The 18,647-nt window shown below is 45.2% G+C and overlaps 1 protein-coding gene and 1 long non-coding RNA gene across 2 annotated transcripts in view; one reads left to right on the top strand and one right to left on the bottom strand.

Moving 5' to 3' along the window:
• LOC123508024 overlaps positions 1-15,905 on the top strand; it is a 43,481-nt gene extending 27,576 nt beyond the window's left edge. The window contains exons 2-3 of the long non-coding RNA XR_006675849.1: positions 15,580-15,775; positions 15,887-15,905. This is a non-coding gene — a long non-coding RNA (uncharacterized LOC123508024). The remainder of the gene's footprint in view (positions 1-15,579; positions 15,776-15,886) is intronic.
• Positions 1,071-18,647, bottom strand: part of LOC123508021 (homeobox protein Hox-A2-like) — an 18,908-nt gene continuing 1,331 nt past the window's right edge. The window contains exons 1-3 of the mRNA XM_045261378.1: positions 18,590-18,647; positions 2,694-2,857; positions 1,071-2,401 (exon numbers count right to left, since the gene is read on the bottom strand). The exon at positions 18,590-18,647 is cut by the window's right edge and continues 1,331 nt beyond it. Of these exons, the coding sequence (XP_045117313.1) occupies positions 1,784-2,401; positions 2,694-2,857; positions 18,590-18,647 (840 nt within the window). The 3' untranslated portion in view covers positions 1,071-1,783. The remainder of the gene's footprint in view (positions 2,402-2,693; positions 2,858-18,589) is intronic.

Below are 18,647 nucleotides of genomic sequence, written 5' to 3'. Positions count from 1 at the left end.
TTAAATGTGTGAGGGGAGTGGTGGGGGAGGATGTTTTATTGCCGTGTAGGGAGAAGAGGAGGAAGAGGAGGCGATAAGGCATACGGAGGGTGGGAACGTTCTTCAAGAGAGAGTTGCATTTCGTAAACAAGTAAGCAGTGTGTCGTCTCCGTGTCACAGTAAGAAATACGGAGATAAATGGCAGAGCGGGCAGATCGAGGGGAAATAGGACACCGCAAGGACATATCTGTGTTCGGGGAAGGAGGTGAGAACGAGAGAAGAGGAAGTGAGGGATGGGGGTGGGGGGAGGGTGCGAGGTGAAGGTGGTGACAAGAGAAGACAGGGAACATAGAACAGTTTCCGGTAAGGCGATGCTCGTTGTATCCTTGCTGGGTCGAAAAGTGGCCACCCCAACCCAGCCACCTCTCAACTCTCCCTTCCTACCCAAACCTCCCTGTCAGTCATCCTTCACTGACCACCACCACCACCACCACCACCACCACCACCACCACCACCACTACTTTCCCCTTTATATCTTTCTCATTCTTATAATATTAGACTCTGCTCAGAATACCATGGATGTCTCTCAGAACAGTATCTACCTTTCCGCTTCCCGCCGCTCCCGCCACGCCGCCTCCCCAGTCCCCACGCCGCCACACCTGTCACAACACTCCCAGGAAGGGCTGCTGCGGGTCAGGGGGGAGGGGTCAGGTGCGGCTCCCCCTTGTGATTGTTTGTCAACACCGTCATAATACCCACAGGAGTTCCCAAGGGTCGTGTCTGCCGGGGAAGGAGGGAGGGAGGAGGAAAGGGAGAGGGAAGAATGGGGAGGAGATAGGGAAAGGCAAAAGGGAGGAGGAAAGGGAAAAGCGATACATTATACCTCCTTGTGCCTCCCCTTCCTCAGGAGCGAGTTATTTTTGGTGTGAAAATATTTATTACCCAGTTCCCCGTTTCATGATATTATTTCAAAGCTGGAAGTGTCTTTTATGTGGCAAACACAAAAACAGCTTACCTCGTCGGTGAAGGTTATTACCCTTGAATAAACCAAACACTTGTTTATAAAAGGACATTCAGCATAACTTCATATTATACATTCTATTTTATTGCAGAAGGAAAATATTAAGCTATTATTCAGCCAAAAGAGAGAGGGAAAAAATCTCTACAGCATACAGTCAAATCATCTAGTCTTGAAATCCATTATTGAGAATGAACTTGGCATACAGTTGAGTATTGACCTTAATTTACCTTTGGATTGAATGCTAGAGATGATAAACAGAAACACCTGCTCCGTGTATTAGTGTCACCATGGTAAGGCGTCCCGGCAAGCTTGTCAGTATTAGTTGCTGGACACGGGTGTTGCGCGGCGTCTTTGGCTCAAGCTGGACGCGTTGTGTTATTGTTACTAGAATTACTATTATCATTAAGTACTTTCAGGGCTTCCTCCCGCATCTCGCTCCCTGCTGACTCTTGCGATGGGATCTGGCGGGCTAATAAACACACGCAGTTTGACAGATTATGGTGTGTAATGAACTGATGAGTCTTATACATTATTTTTCTGCGCCGCACCCGAAGTGTCAAGAAGTGAGGAGACGCGGGACTCAGCGCCTCCTGTCAGGCTACTTGAGAATCATGTACAGAATACAATTACCAATAGAAAAGTGAAAAAAGTGTAGTAAATAGGGTATCAATAAATATGGTTTAGTGGTACAAACGCTCACCCATGCACACACGCGCGCTCGCACATACACTCATCAGAGAATTGCAGGATAGCTAAGAAATCGGTCTGGCGACTCTTTGGGCATCACTCTCCATCCGCTAGATACGAGTTCGATTCCCGTAAGTTGTCCTGAAGGCCCGAGTAGGAACCGGCGTCCTCCAGGGCCCCAGGGAGGGAGGTCACTGCCATATTGGGAGGCGCTGAAGGAGTGAGGGCGTGGTGGAGACCCTGATAGGACTCCTGGAGGGTGCCTTGTCCTAGCTCAGCAGCAGGGAGGACCTGGGGTGGCGGGGAGGGGTTCATAACCCCATGGTGTGGAAGTACCGGGTCATGGGGGACGCCTTCTTCAGTGTTTGTCTTGCTGGTGTTGTCCACGTGTGTTGCTAAGGTGCAGGTGGTCTTGGTTCTGCTGCAGGAGTCGCGGCTCGTGCCTTCCTGCTGCTGCTGCTGCTGCTGTTGCTGCTGCTGCTGTGGCGGTGCTTGCTGGTACTCAGGTTTAGCGTCACTCTCCACCTGCTGCTGTTGTGCTTGTTTACTCTCATACTGCTGCTGTTGCTGTTGTTGCTGCTGTTCTAGTTCCAGTCGCTGCTGTTCGAGTTGCTGCTGCTGCTCCAGTTGTTGCTGCTGCTGTCGTTTCATAGCAAGCTGGCCGCTCTTAGTCCGCTTCCACTTCATGCGTCTATTCTGGAACCACACCTTTACCTGCCGCACGTGAGAGACCGTTATTAGTTCAACTTTGCAAACAAGAACGTTGTCTGCCTCACTCTGGGTTCTGTGGTCTTCCCTCCTTGCATCTTTCTTAAAACAAAATATACATTAAAAAATATTCAATTACTACTACTAGCACCACCACCACCACCACCACCACGACTACTACTACTACTACTACTACTACTACTACTACTACTACTACTACTACTACTACTACTACTACTTCTAAAAGCACCACCACCATTACCACCACTACTACTTCTATAACAAATCTGGCCCTTACCTGTCTCTCGGTGAGGTCGAGCGAGACGGCAATCTCGTAGCGGCGGAGACGAGTGAGGTAGTTAGAGTGCTGGAACTCCGCCTCCAACTCCCTGATCTGGTGCTTGGTGAAGGCCGTGCGCTCCTTCCGTGGTTTCCCCAGCAGGTCACCTTTTAGCGTCTCCTCTGAAAGGAAAAGAAGAAAACTGCTGACCTATTGTCATGTGGTAGGAAGTTTTTTCTGCTGCACATTCTTATGTAGTTTGTTGTATCACTCTAACACAACGCTTCTTCTTTTTTCATCTTGTAATGTTATAATGTTTGATAGATGTTGTTTGTGATCAATGTGTGTGTGTGTGTGTGTGTGTGTGTGTGTGTGTGTGTGTGTGTGTGTGTGTGTGTGTGTGTGTGTGTATGAGGAGAGTTGTGAGTACTGCTGATGTAAGGTGGAGTAATGGAGTGAGGGATGGAGGGAATGGAGATGGGCGGAATAGCATCTCATTACTGCTGGACAGCCTCATTTTGTCTTGCTGTGGAGACAGTTCAGGCCGACATGCCGGCAGGCAGTCAGGGAGGCCATTGGGATCACTGCGCATTTCTCAACAGCCCACAAAAGAGGGCGCCACAAGCCACGATTCCCTAGCATGCTAACCGTTGCTGCATCACTGCCGTATTACAAACATCACTAAATTGCATCAAACCGCACCACATCGCGCCACGCCACGCCACGCCACGCCACATCCCAGTTTTTGTATCACCCCGTCGGCGAGAACCAGTTTACCACATCATATCGTAACTCACAGCCACACCACACTCTGCCACACTGCAGTACGCCGCGCACTAACTTTTAGCCACCACCATAATAAAGAAAACTAACAAGCAGCTCAGAAAATTATATAGAGTACATTTAAGCACATTGTTACTTATCATTGTTACTAATTCTACTACTAATGCTGTTGGTGATGGTGATGGTGCTGGTACTGATGCTGATGCTGATGCTTATGCTGATGCTACTACTACTACTACTACTACTACTACTACTACTACTACTACTACTACTACTACTACTACTACTACTACTACTACTACTACTACTACTACTACTACTACTACTACTACTACTACTACTACTACTACTACTACTACTACTACTACTACTACTACAATCTCCCTTCTTATTCACAGTCATCTAATGCATTACAAAACACTCACTTCCTCATCCCAGGCCACAAATATTCAACCACACCCTGATTTTTTCTCCCCATGCATACCAGCTGTGCATGTGTGCATGTGTGTGGGGGAGGGGAGAGGGTGGCCAGAGAACAATGGGGTGCCAGCCGCTACAAGCACCCACGGCACCCTCACCCGGATGTCAAGTGCCGCGTCCGGGTAGGGGTTGTGTTGGCACTGAAGGGAAGAGAGTGGTGAGGGGGTGGCTGACTGAGGGATGGAGAGGAGGAAGGAGACGGGGGGGGAGACAGAAGAAAAGGATAGACTAGAGAGAGAGAGAGAGAGAGAGAGAGAGAGAGAGAGAGAGAGAGAGAGAGAGAGAGAGAGAGAGAGAGAGAGAGAGAGAGAGAGAGAGAGAGAGAGAGAGAGAGAGAGAGAGAGAGAGAGAGAGAGAGAGAGAGAGAGAGAGAGAGAGAGAGAGAGAGAGAGAGAGAGAGAGAGAGAGAGAGAGAGAGAGAGAGAGAGAGAGAGAGAGAGACTGTTGCTTAGATATCAAAATTATGGGAGTAGATACAACAAAGAGCAGGAGGGCGAGACAGAAAGACTTTAATAACAGGAGACAGAAAGAGGAGGAGGAGGGAGAGGAGGAAGAGGAGGAAGAGGAGGAAGAGGAGGAAGAGGAGGAGTAGCAGCTAATGGGTACGAGGTTGACAGAAGGTCGTGGGTAATCCGCAAACAAAACAGTGACGCCCCCAATCGCATCCATTTCCCGTCCAAGTGATGCCTTATCCTCACCAGGCATCTCTTACCCGCCCCAGGAACATTAAGCCATCACCTGACACTCCACATAGACGGGATGAGTCAGTAGGGGACGGAGGGACAGACGGAGAGAGGCAGGCAGACAGGCGAGGGAGGTCGGATGGCGGGGGACGCGAGGTCTTGTCTTGTCTTACTTCGCGTCACTCTTAGGATTTACAGTCGGCCACACAAGCTCGTGGTGGGCGGGTGTCGGGTGGGTGGTGGTGGATGGGATAGCAGGGAAAGATGGTTGCTATCTTCCTCCTAGGCTGATGAGGCCCCGTATCAGTGTCAGACTGCCAGATAAGGAAGTGACAGCTGGTGTTAGGGGCGCGGCTCGTACGGGTATGCGGATAGAGGCACCTGTTGGATAATTTCTCGTTGGGTTCTTGTCACGCAGGGGAAAGATCTGACTGTCTCCCTCTCACTTGTGCTCTCATATTTAGACACCGAGATTCGTTTTCTTCATCTCAATGTTGGATAATTTCTCCTTTGGTTCTTGTTACGCAGGGGAAAGATCTGAATTTGTTCTGAGGAAACATCGGCCAACTCTCCGCTCATGAATCTAAGATGTGAAATCCACTTCTTGATTTTGTCGCTTCCACCACAATAACATCACATTACTGACATATGACACACACACACACACACACACACACACACACACACACACACACACACACACACACACACACACACACACACACACACACACACACACACATACACACACACACACACAGGCGACCGTGGTGGTGGTGAATTACACACACACACACACACACACACACACACACACACACGAAATTGAAAAAAATGACAACTATATTTCATAAGAATTCTCTGTGAAGCATCTAACCAATGAATGTTAGGACTTAGAGTCGACGAGAAACGTTTCCAAAGAACTCCTAGTGCCTAAGATCAAGAGTCACATCCTCGTCACTTCGGTAACCATCCGTTTCTCTTGTTGTAGCTTTCGCGTCTTTAAGCGCCATAAGAAAAGACGGCAGTATAAACAAGGGCATGGGCTGAAGAGAGGCACTTAAGTATCTGTAGTTGTTCACGCAATCTCGCACATCTTCCGCAAGTACTGTTTTTAGGGCGGAGCAGAAGCCGCCACGACCCACCGCAGTCACCGATCCCCTGCGTCATGATCTTGATAATTGTGTGTAATTGGCGCGTCGTGTGATGAAGAGGCGCAGATTGTGGCGCGCTTCAAGGATCTGGTCTGGATTTCTAAAGGGCGTCGGGTGGTTGTGTCGGGACAAAGATACGTGTTGGGCTGCATGAATATATTAAGCTGTTGGTGGCCTCCGCTGGTGGCGCGAGGATGCATATATATATTTACTCTTACGTTACTTTGCTTCTTTCTTTATGGTCTTGTTTGGTGGTTTATTTCCTAAAACAGACGTGACTTTGACTTTATGTGTGTGTGTGTGTGTGTGTGTGTGTGTGTGTGTGTGTGTGTGTGTGTGTGTGTGTGTGTGTGTGTGTGTGTGTGTGTGTGTTTTTTCTTTTTTTTTCTGTGTGAAGGATCCTAATGTTGACAACTATAACCATTCCCTTCATGTCTTTGTAAAAATCTGAGTTTTTAGAGTATTCCTAAACAAAAAAGCGGGAAATACTACCACCACCACCATCGCCACCACCACCACCACCACCACCATCACCACCACCAGCAGCAGCACCGCCACCACCACCACAAGCACCACCACCACAACTACCACCACGACCGCCACCACCACCACCACCACCACCACCACCACCACCACCACCACCACCACCACCACCATGATAGATCCAAACCAAACGCATAATTTTCTTTAACAATTTCGTAATTTCGACACACACACACACACACACACACACACACACACACACACACACACACACACACACACACACACACACACACACACACACACACACACACACACACACACACACACACACACACACACACACACTCTCTCTCTCTCTCTCTCTCTCTCTCTCTCTCTCTCTCTCTCTCTCTCTCTCTCTCTCTCTCTTTCATAAATACCAAGAGGCGTCACTTACAATATATACTTGGAAGTGGAACATGTGGAGGTATTTTTCATATTCCCCCCCGCTTCTTCTCATTCCTTCCTTCTTTCATGTGTCCCTTTTTTTGCCGAAGATAATAGCAGCAAATCACCGCAATTGGTCTGCTCGGGGAAATTGACCATGAAGGAGCCTCTTACTTATGGTAGTCAAGGCTCGGGGGTCATATTTCTCTCTCTCTCTCTCTCTCTCTCTCTCTCTCTCTCTCTCTCTCTCTCTCTCCCGGAACGTCGCTGTGTCTTCGTCTCTCAAGTCTATTTTTGCTTCCTCGTCTTTGAGTTGTAAAAAAAATAAAGTTTCATCCCCGTTGCTGTCGCCTTGGATATATTAAGTATGGGGACATTCTCTCTCTCTCTCTCTCTCTCTCTCTCTCTCTCTCTCTCTCTCTCTCTCTCTCTCTCTCTCTCTCTCTCTCTCTCTCTCTCTCTCTCTCTCTCTCTCTCTCTCTCTCTCTCTCTCTCTCTCTCTCTCTCTCTCTCTCTCTCTCTCTCTCTCTCTCTCTCTCTCTCAACTCAACTCTCATCATCACTCTTTTCTTATCTCTCACTCCCGCATCTTCATCTATTCCCACTTTCACAAATCCTCCTTCTCAACTCTCTATCCCCACTCCTTTTCTCCATCCTGCTCCTCCTCCTCCTCCTCCTCCTCCTCTTACTACTATACTGCTATCACTATCACTACCATTGTTTGCCGGCAGCAACATCAACACCCATGACTATTTTCATCACCATCTTGAATATAACATCACGAACATTACCATCACCACCACCACCACCATCATCCTCCTCCTCCTCATCATCATCATTATCATCATCATTATCTTCGTCGTTGTCGTTTTCCTAAAGCCCCCATCCCCTTCCCTCCACGCTAGCATTTACTATATCCTCGTAATGACACTGCTATGTCACTCCCACCGAAGAGAGAGAGAAAAAAAATATGGGGAAAAAAAGTGGCCACAAAAACCAGTTGGTGGTGGCCGGGTCGCGCTCAACGCCTGGCCCTCTGACGTAGCTGTGACGTGCGCGTGACGTCAGTACGACGGAGGCTCAGGTGGGGGACGCAAGACAAAAGAGCATTCGGGGTTGGGTTTCGACGCAGATGGGTAATCACGCTATGTTGCCGACTTGACTTGATTTAGCAAGCCAACAGGATCTTCTCGTCTCGTCTCGTCTCGCCCGCGTCTCATATGGCACGCAGAAAGGCGGATGAAGAAAGGGACCCAAAAGAAAATGTAGTAATAATAGAATTCGCCAAGGATGCAAATTATGACTATCCGACTTGCCCCCAACAACTGTGTGACTCACCCGAGGCGGCTCTTCTGCTCTTCTGCCCCGCGCGAGTCCGGAGGCATGTCTTCTTTGTGGTTACGAGAGCTTTTGACTTTCTCACTCATTCTACCCCACTCTCGCCCCTCACTTCCCGGAATTAAGGCCACGGCGCCCCCTGTGGATGAGTGCTATCCCTGGGGTTGTTGACTCCCTGTGGCCACAACAAGACGAAAAGGAGGGCGAAAGAGGCAGAAATTAAGAAGGTCGAGATCTTCCTCCTCCTACTTTTTCTTCTGCTCTTCTTCATCCTATTCCTTCTCTCCTTCGCACCTGTCACGTACCTGTCACACGCTCCTCTACCAGTAGTAGGATTTAAGTAGTTTGTGTGCCACAGATAAAGACTGAAGGATCTCATACCAATCCTTCCCTCCTCTTATCCTAACTCGCTAACGTATTCCTACCTTCATTCCTTCCTTTCTTTCTCAACATCTGGTATTATCTCTATCGGTATATTTATTGCTATACAACTACTACTACTACTACCACTATTACTACTACTGCTACTACTACTACTACTACTACTACTACTACTACTACTACTACTACTACTACTACTACTACTACTATTACTACTGCAACTACTACTACTATTATTACTACTGGTGGTGGTGGTGGTGGTGGTGGTGGTGGTGGTGGTGGTGGTGGTGGTGGTGGTGCTGCTGCTGCTGCTACTACTACTACTACTACTACTACTACTACTACTACTACTACTACTACTACTACTACTACTACTACTACTGCTATATCATGTTTCATATCCAAGGTATTTATTTCATCATGTGTCGCATTTCAAACAAGATTCGAAGTAGAATTTTTTTTTTTTTCCGCAAGAAGATAAATGATAGTTAAAAGTTCCTTCTAACCACCTTGTTTTTCCGACACGGATGCGAGAGCTCTGAGACATGGAGAGGCACAGAGGGAGGAGAAGAGTAATTACCGGCTGAAAAAGAGGCGAGGAAAGACCAGGAGAGGGGAAAAACAAAAGAGGAAGACGCTGAAAACCTACATGAAGAAACGTCTCCTGGTTTCCCATGTCACTGTTCCTGATTAAGTGTTGCTGATGTGTTGCACAGGGAAGATGCGGCGTGAAATTAATATAAAAGAAAGGAACGTAAGGGGAGATAAGAGCGGTCAGAGAAAAGTAGGATATAATGGGGGGAAGAATAAGGAAGTAGGATGAAGATAAGAAAGAATACATCAGGAGTGAAGGAGAGGAAATGGATATAAGAAAACGATGAGAAAAGGAGGATACAAAGGAGGAAAAGAATAATAAAGTAATTTAAAGATTAAAAATATGTGAGTGAAAGAGAGAAGGAGAGAGAAAAACAAAACGGGAGAGTTGTATAAGGAAAATGTAAATGTAAAGAAAGAGGTATAAAAAGAGAAAGGAGAAAGAAGCAGGATGTGAAGCGGGTGGGTGAGCGAGGGGAGGGACAAGGAAGTAGGAGAAAAGAGAGGGGAGTGAGGGGAATTAGGAAGCGTAAAGGAGAGATAAATATGACAAAATACATGGCTAAAGGGAGTGAAAAAAGAGATGAAGGGGAGAAAGTGCGTAAAAGACTGCATAGAAGAAAGGAATAAGAAACAAGGGAAGGATGATGGAGCGTAATAAGGAAGCGGTTAAAGAGAAGATGGATACAGGATTGAGGTGGAGAAGAAAACAAGAAACACGAGAAAGAGGAATGGCTGTAGGGGAGAAAAAAACAAGGAGGGGCGGAGGATTAGGAGACAGAGAGAGAGAGAGAGAGAGAGAGAGAGAGAGAGAGAGAGAGAGAGAGAGAGAGAGAGAGAGAGGTAAAGAAACAACCCAGTATACTTCAATCGCTAGTAGAGGAAAAAAATATTGCTGTAAAATTACGTCAAAAAAAAAAAAAAAAAAAACTGGATAGTGGAAGAATAATCACGAAGAGAAAATTAGACGAAAAAAAAAAAACCCTTCATGATTGGAAAAGGAAAGAAAATGCAGTAAATAAATAAAAAGGAAGTGAGAAAGGAGAGAAAAGAAAATATACACTTGGGGTTTGAATCTCTCTCTCTCTCTCTCTCTCTCTCTCTCTCTCTGTTTTGCATAATTTTTCCGAAAAAAAACAGAAAAATATAAAACCATACAAAAAGTTGATAATAAACTGCAAATCAAACGACACGCAAGAAATCACGAATAAAGAGAGAGAGAGAGAGAGAGAGAGAGAGAGAGAGAGAGAGAGAGAGAGAGAGAGAGAGAGAGAGAGAGAGAGAGAGAGAGAGAGAGAGAGAGAGAAAGAGAGAGAGAGAGAGAAGTGCCTCTGTTCACATTCTTTCCTAAAGCAGATAAAGGTGATGAAGTGCCTCTGTTCACACTTTCACACACACACACACACACACACACACACACACACACACACACACACACACACACACACACACACACACACACACACACACACACACACACACACACACACACACACACACACACACACACACACACACACACAATTACTTAAAAAAAAATGAAAATTAAATGCATACTAGACTACACGCAAGAAATCAAGAAGAAACAGAGATATTGGAAAGGTGAAGTGTCATTTTATCGCAAATTCTTTCCCAAATCACTCACAAAAAAGGAAAAACTAAAAAGAAAAAAAGAATAACAACTGGCAAACTACAAATTAAGGCCCGTATACAGAAACGCTTTGCTCTTTCCTTACATCTGTTTTCCAAGGCCACAGAGATGATTAGCGGGCTTTTCAAGAGTGTTTCCCCAGTTTATAATGTAGAAATGTTGTCACTTTGCCTCTAGATCCATAAAAACACCTTTAGAAACTCGCGTCAATTTAAATAAACCCTCTTGAAATAGTGAAGGTAAAGCGAAGGAGTGTTTGAGAATGCGAGCCTAAACAACAAATACGAAATCAATACAAAAATATAAAGAATCTAAATGGCGATTCTTTCCGAAAATACTAAAAAAAAAAAACCCACAATAAATGAAATCAACAGACAATAAACTACAAATTAGATGACACGTAATAAATAAAAAGAGATGAAAAAAAACCTAAATGGCACATTCTTTCCGAAAACACACCATAATAAAGAGGAAAAACTACAAAAAAAAGGAAAACAACAGGCAATAGACTACAAATTAAACGACCTGTAATAAATTAAACCAAAAAAATAAAGAATCTAAGTTGTGAAGTGCCTCTTTATTGCACATTCTTCTCGATGACGTCTTGAATTCATAAGAGCAAAGAGTGCGCCTGCGCGTGGAGGGTACAAAGGCTGAAGACCTCAAGATCTCCTGAACGGGGTTGAGGGACCAGCACTCTCATAGTTTTACTTGTGCCTGTTCTGATTGGCTGTTGATAAGAAAGTTTTGCGAGTAATCAGAACCAGATGGAGAGAGAGAGAGAGAGAGAGAGAGAGAGAGAGAGAGAGAGAGAGAGAGAGAGAGAGAGAGAGAGAGAGAGAGAGAGAGAGAGAGAGAGAGAGAGAGAGAGAGAGAGAGAGAGAGAGAGAGAGAGAGAGAGAATGCTAATGAGACCATTTTCAAAAGTGTGCCTGCCAAGATCACGAAATTAAGCAACGTCTAAGAGAGAGAGAGAGAGAGAGAGAGAGAGAGAGAGAGAGAGAGAGAGAGAGAGAGAGAGAGAGAGAGAGAGAGAGAGAGAGAGAGAGAGAGAGAGAGAGAGAGAGAGAGAGAGAGAGAGAGAGAGAGAGAGAGAGAGAGAGAGAGAGAGACCATAAAAGCTTAAAACACACACTGCTGCTAAAAGGAAAGAGGAGCAAGAATATGAAGTCAGAAAAATGCAAAATAAACAAGATGAACTTCCTATGAAAATCCAATCAGTCTTACTTAAGCCGTCAAAATGTGGCGTTTGAGAGAGAGAGAGAGAGAGAGAGAGAGAGAGAGAGAGAGAGAGAGAGAGAGAGAGAGAGAGAGAGAGAGAGAGAGAGAGAGAGAGAGAGAGAGAGAGAGAGAGAGAGAGAGAGAGAGAGAGAGAGAGAGAGAGAGAGAGAGAGAGAGAGAGAGAGAGAGAGAGAGAGAGAGAGAGAGAGAGAGAGAGAGAGAGAGAGAGAGAGAGAGAGAGAGAGAGAGAGAGAGAGAGAGAGAGAGAGAGAGAGAGAGAGAGACTTGTTTTACTGAACTCCATTAGAAATACAAATCATTAACCTTTTCCTCACGAGAACACACACACACACACGCACACACACAAATACACACACACACACACACACACACACACACACACACACACACACACACACACACACACACACACACACACACACACACACACGTTGTTTGTCTTGTGGTTCCCGTCTCTCCACGCCTTACGACAGCGCACTTAGTTCCCCTGACGTATTGATCATCATTACTAAGACTCTGTACTCCCTTGTGACCTCATTTGCGTGCAGTAAAGACGAAGCTTTTCTTTCTTGTTCCTTTTTGGTTTAATTATGTCTTTGAGATTTTCTTTTCTTTTCTTTTATTTTCTTCTCTTTCTTGGGTGGCGAAATTTTTGAGGACATTTAGTTTCTTTTGGGGATTTTTTAGATCTATTTGTTTATATTGGGTGTATCTGTGTGCTGTGGTGATGGTGATGGTGGTTGTGGTTGTGGTGGTGATGGTGATGGTGATGGTGGTTGTGGTGGTGAGTGTGTGTGTGTGTGTGTGTGTGTGTGTGTGTGTGTGTATTTACCTAGTTGTATTTACCTAGTTGTAGTTTTACAGGGCCTGGGCTTTATGCTCGTGTGGCCCCGTCTCCATATCTACACTTATCCAATTTTTCTTTAAATGTATGTGTGTGTGTGTGTGTGTGTGTGTGTGTGTGTGTGTGTGTGTGTGTGTGTGTGTGTATATGCTATGTGAAATACTACTACTACACTACTACTACTACTACTACTACTACTACTACTACTACTACTACTACTACTACTACTACTACTACTACTACTACTACTACTACTACTACTACTACTACTACTACTACTACTACTACTACTACTACTACTACTACTACTACTACTACTACTACTACTACTACCACCACCACCATCACCACCACCACCACCACTACGCTCAACTCTGTCCCAAATCAACACCCTCTTCGTCCGTGGCAATGAACACCCGAGCGATTAGTGTTCGGCGTTTCTCTCCTCACAGATACTCATAATGACACCGGTGACTGACTTCATGTTTGGACTCACGCAAACAAACAGTCGTGGCATTGAGCTAATTTGCCATTGACAAGACAGTTCAACCCGCCCCACGCCCCTCACCACCACACACAGAGACCAGTCAGTTTGTCTCAGTGTTTGCGTCTCTATTCATTCACCTTTTTATTCCTCATGTTAAACCAATATTTACCAGACACAGACTCACAGTTAGCTCTCCTTCTTCTCCTCCTCTTCCTCCTTTTCTTCCTCTTTCTTTGTCTTTCATATATTGTAAATTATTTTCGCTTCTTTCTTTCGCTTTTGTATTTTTCTTTCCTCTATTTTTTCATCTACTTTATTTCTTCTTCATCTTCCTCCTCCTCCTTCCTCCTCCTCCTCCTCCTCCTTTTCTCCTCCTTTCGTTCTAGTTTTCATATATCGTTGATTATTATAATTATTTTTCTATCTTTCTTTTACTTCTCTTCTTTCTTTCCTTTACTTCATTTTCTCCTCGTCTTGCTAATCCTGTTCCTCTTTCTCACTTCGTTCATTTTTCTGTCTTACTCCCTGCTTTGTTTCCGTCGCGCGAGTAATTTTCACTCATTTATTCTCGCAGTTCCAAGACTGATTGGGAACTATTTGTCGGTGTAACGCGACATTCATATTTCATTGTTCTTGTTTGTTATTTTGGATCAGCGGTAACCTTGGGGCGCTGTGTTGTGTAGTGGGTATAGAGTAACTCGGCCATGTATGTGTTGCGTGTGTGTGTGTGTGAGAGAGAGAGAGAGAGAGAGAGAGAGAGAGAGAGAGAGAGAGAGAGAGAGAGAGAGAGAGAGAGAGAGAGAGATGTGGGGGGTAAGGAAAGGTCACAGGGGGGAAACAGCTGGCAGGTGATTAGTTACCAGGCCAATGCTGAAGGAGAGACGGGACACACAAGCACAGACACAGGCACAAACAACCCTGACCACAGCAGATGGTAGTAGTAGTAGTAGTAGTAGTAGTAGTAGTAGTAGTAGTAGTAGTAGTAGTTGTAGTAGTAATTTTTCCCTTTGACTCATACATACAGTGGTTCCTTCATCCTGGTCTACCTCTCCCGCTACGTTCGTATCTAAAGTAGAGGTTTCTGAGGGGAGATTAAGGAGCGTAAAACCGTATCCCTGCCGGCGTCCTCCCCTCGTTATGGTGAGAGAGAGTAAAGGGTACGAGGGAAGAGAGAAGAGGGGAGGTGTGTTCTTCCCTTCCCCGCAAATCTGTCACTCTGAGAATAATTTCCACGGGACATCATAACAAAGACTCGAGGGAACAAGAGTACTACTGCCCAAAGGGAAAGGGAGGAAAGGGAGGGGGAAGGGAGAGGTAAGTAGAGGGTATGTGAGGATGGAAGGAAGAGAGGTAAAAGACCCACCCACCCATCTACGTCTCTTTCGTCCACCAACCCTTACCTCCTCTCCTCCGTGTCTTACAGTAGCTCTATTTGTTTAATTTTTGCTTTGCGCACTCGCGCGGATGTTTTGAGAGGGAGAGAGGGAGGGCATTGAAAGAGCTTCGATTTCGAAAAAAAAAAAAAAAAAAAAGTTGAGGCTGAGAATCAAATTTGTCATTTATTTCAACTTTGATATTTTTCTCTTCATTTCTAAGTTAAATTTCCGAATTGTTTTTGAAAAATTACGTAAAACAGTAAACAAACGAACAAATATCTGAGTATTTTAATAAATAAAAAGAGAAATAAATCATAATTTTCCAAAGAAATATCGAGTTTCGTCGTTGCGTTTATGGCATTTAAGTAGATGTAATGGAGGCTAAAGGTTAACACTGTGGATTTGTCTCTGTTATGTGTGCATAATGTGCCAGTGACTTCTTGACGTGAAATCTGTCCATTTCACTTCCACTCCAAACAGCTTCCTTTAGTCCTTCTGAAATGCACGATTGGTACAGACACGCTTGTTCCATATGTGCTGCTTGCGATGCATGCCATAGTTACATTTCTGACAATGCACACACCTCAGTACTCTCGTCAGTGTGGTGCACTGTGTGGGCGCGACAGTGCGTGGTGTGCCTTAATTCCCTCTGCGGTGCAGCAGGCGGCCGATGCGGTTGTTAGGGGTAGTCATTTTAATTCATTTTATCTATCTTTTTATGTCATTCTAACTCAATTACTGAAAACTGAAAAATAATGTAAACTTCATTTAGTATTTCAATGTTCATTTGTTCTATTACCTTTAAGTCATAGAGAAAATAATGAATGTGGAGTCCTTATATGAGTTCTTGTTTCTTTAACAGCCTGTCACAATAATGGGATAGTCCTGAGCTCTGTGACGTCTTTTATTACCTTAAATCATGGAAAAATAAAGAAAAAATGAAACATTGTCATATAATGAATGTTTGTTTCTTTGACAGGTCCTTGCAATGATGGGATTATGCTGAGCTGCAGGGACACAGAAGACCCGCGGGCAGTCAGCCATCCCGCCTCGTCTCTAAGCAGGGCACAATGAACTGAGCTTCCACTGAGGCTTTGGCACAATATTCCAGCTAGCTCCATTCGCCACAGCCACCAAAACTCTGAACTACTCCAGGAAACCCGAACTTTCATAAGGTATTGTACTATTATCTTGAAGCGTTTGACAGTAGTATTAGAGTATGTAATTCAGAAATATTCTAGTTCATCTTCGGTTAAGTCTTGCACGGGACTTTTCTTCCTCGCCAGGACTTGCACGCAAAAAAATGAAGGATGACATTTCTATTGTATGAATATATTTGAAAGCAGTGTTGTATCGGGAATGTAAATCTATACTGTGATTTATGTAACGGGAAATCTGTATTGGTATAAGAATGGGACTGTTCGACTGATTGATTTGTGGGCCGCACCAATCGGGTATGGTGCCGAGGGACTGCAGGAAATTATTATGTAGCAATGATGTGAAGGCGGAAGAACACTGATTGCATCGTCACTCACTCACCGCCAATAAAAATATCTAACAAGGAGTATACAAGAATCATGTTACTCAAGGTATATTTATTAACCCTAATGGCTTCCCTTCTTGAATAGCATAATGACGATCCGGAAAATGAAAGACAGGGCAGACTAGACGCAGAGACAAAGACAGATAAGTTTTGCTACGATGACCTGTAAAATGTGCAAGGTCAGAATGGAAGCAATGAATAGAGAATCGTGGGGAGTTTAATTGTTTTAAAGTGAGACGTAGAGAGACTATAGATAAAGAAAAATGTTGAATATTAGAATGCTAGGGAGAAGGATGAGGAGAGGAGGAGTAAGAGGAGGAAGAGTAAAACGAGGAGGAGTAGTAGGAGAAGGAGGTGGAGGAGGAGAAGGGAAATGAGGAAGAAGAGGACACAGAAGAAGGAGGAGATGTGTAATGGATCTCAGTATCAGGGAGTCGTTATTTTTATCCCAAATCACGTTCCGACTCACAAGTGCCAGTAATTAGTAATGAGATACGAGAGGCGCCCTGACTTGTGGAATTTAGGTGATGTCATGCACGGTGTAGTGTTTGTGTTGGTGCTGTTTGTGTTGTTTGTCACATGATATGACTAGGTGGTCCTGAAAGCAGTGCTGGTGTACACGCCACTGGAAAATTAGGATATCAACTTACCTTTGCATCTTATGTATATTGTTAGTTTTAGTGTAGATTCTAGGAACGGAGCCGTGTGTGTGTGTGTGTGTGTGTGTGTGTGTGTGTGTGTGTGTGTGTGTGTGTGTGTGCGTGCGTATGTTTCAGTGACGTCGTCTTCATATATTTACTTGGTCTTATTCTCCGTACAAAGATAGCATGACTAGATGGTTTTGGGTGGTGGTTGTGACATGGCGGCGGCGGCGGCAGGCGGGCGGGCGGTGGTGGTGGTGGTGGTGGTGGTGGCAGCAGTAGTGGTGGTAGTAGTAGTGGTAATTGCGGTATTGTGTTCGTATGCTAAACAATATCCTTGATGTTAAAGTCTCGCCCTTATGTGTTTACTTTACCCACCACTCTGCACAACCACCGCCGCGTCACCAATCCCGTTACAGCCTCGTCACCGCCCCGTCACCGCCCCTGTCACTGCCCCCGTCACTAGAGTCAAGGGAGGGCGTGAAGGAATCCTGAGACGTCTTTGGGTGCCTCTCGGTGTGCGTTACGGGCGGTGGTGGCGGCACACTCCGGTCACACGCCCTCTTTCTCTCCGTCACGTGTTACCGCCCGCCACTGCCGCGCCGCTTCCCTCCGCGTCACGGCATCTCCTTCTGTTCCCCTCACGCTTGTCTCACTGTTTAGTCTTTCTCTCTCTCTCTCTCTCTCTCTCTCTCTCTCTCTCTCTCTCTCTCTCTAATTCATTTCCTCATTTTATATCCTTTATTTCATCATTTCCTTTCTATTTCTATTTCGTTTCCTGCTGTCCCTTCTTTTTCTTCATTCCTCCTCCTCCGCTGTTATTTTTGTTTGTTTTTACGTTTTTTTTTTCAATATTTCCGAATTTCGTATATTTTGTATCTTTCATTCCTTTCTTCTGTCTCCAATTATCTATGCCTTCTCCTCCTCCTATCTTATTTTTTTTTTTTCTTTCTTAATTTCTTTTTCCTCACTTTGTTATATATGCTGACTCTTCTCCCTTCATTCTGTTATTACTAGTATTTTATATTCTTCTCTCCTTGCTTCTGTTTCCAATTATGCATGTCTTCTCCTTTAATCCTTTTCCCCGCTGGCTGCCTTCTTTTCCTCCCATAACTTTCATCTCCTCCGTATTTACTTCCTCCCTCCTTGGCTACTGTCTGTCGCTGCGCCTCCTCCCATCCCTCGTATTATTTACCTCTCCCTCTCCATCTCTTTCTACACTATATCATTATTTCGACCCTTCTCAGGTTTCTGCCTTTTTAACCCTCTCGCTCTCACCTCCTCTCCTCCTTCGAGTCGCGTCACGCTTTCAAAAATATTAATTAGAACCCGAGAGCGAACGGGAATGAGTATTAATGGAGGTCGTTAACGGAGGAGGAACTGGGCTGAGGCAATGGGTACGGGTTAAGTGAACCATGTGGGTGCTCGCTTTCACTCCGCCGGGTAGGGTGACGCTTAAAAATTCCTCAGCAGCTGCTTGAGGCAATTTGCATTTACGTCCGTCATTTTCAAAGCATTTCAGCTACAATTGCCTCGCCTCTTCTTGACAATGCGGGTTTTGTGGCGTCCCTAAGGAAAATATTTGTTCCCGGTGTAACCCAAGGCGACACAATAACATGAGTTGTCTCTTAATGCGACTGAGAAAACACGGAGCTGCTGTTTTTCCTCGCTGATATGTTTATGGAGGCGAGCGCTGGAGGGGCTCACCTTCCTGCGGCGATGGGAGAAAGGGAGATCACCGCAGCCATACATACCTGCGTACTGTACTGTACCTGTTAGGGCAAGATGGGATTCATGCTTCTTACCTGTGGCTTCAGTAGCATCCTGAGGGACTTCATTGCGGGGTTCAGACACCAGGGAGCC

This window comes from Portunus trituberculatus, chromosome 24 (genome assembly GCF_017591435.1).
Source record: "Portunus trituberculatus isolate SZX2019 chromosome 24, ASM1759143v1, whole genome shotgun sequence".
Taxonomy (NCBI): Eukaryota; Metazoa; Arthropoda; class Malacostraca; order Decapoda; family Portunidae; genus Portunus; species Portunus trituberculatus.
Note: the sequence above shows the minus strand (reverse complement) of the source record. Positions and strands in the feature narration are given on the sequence as shown.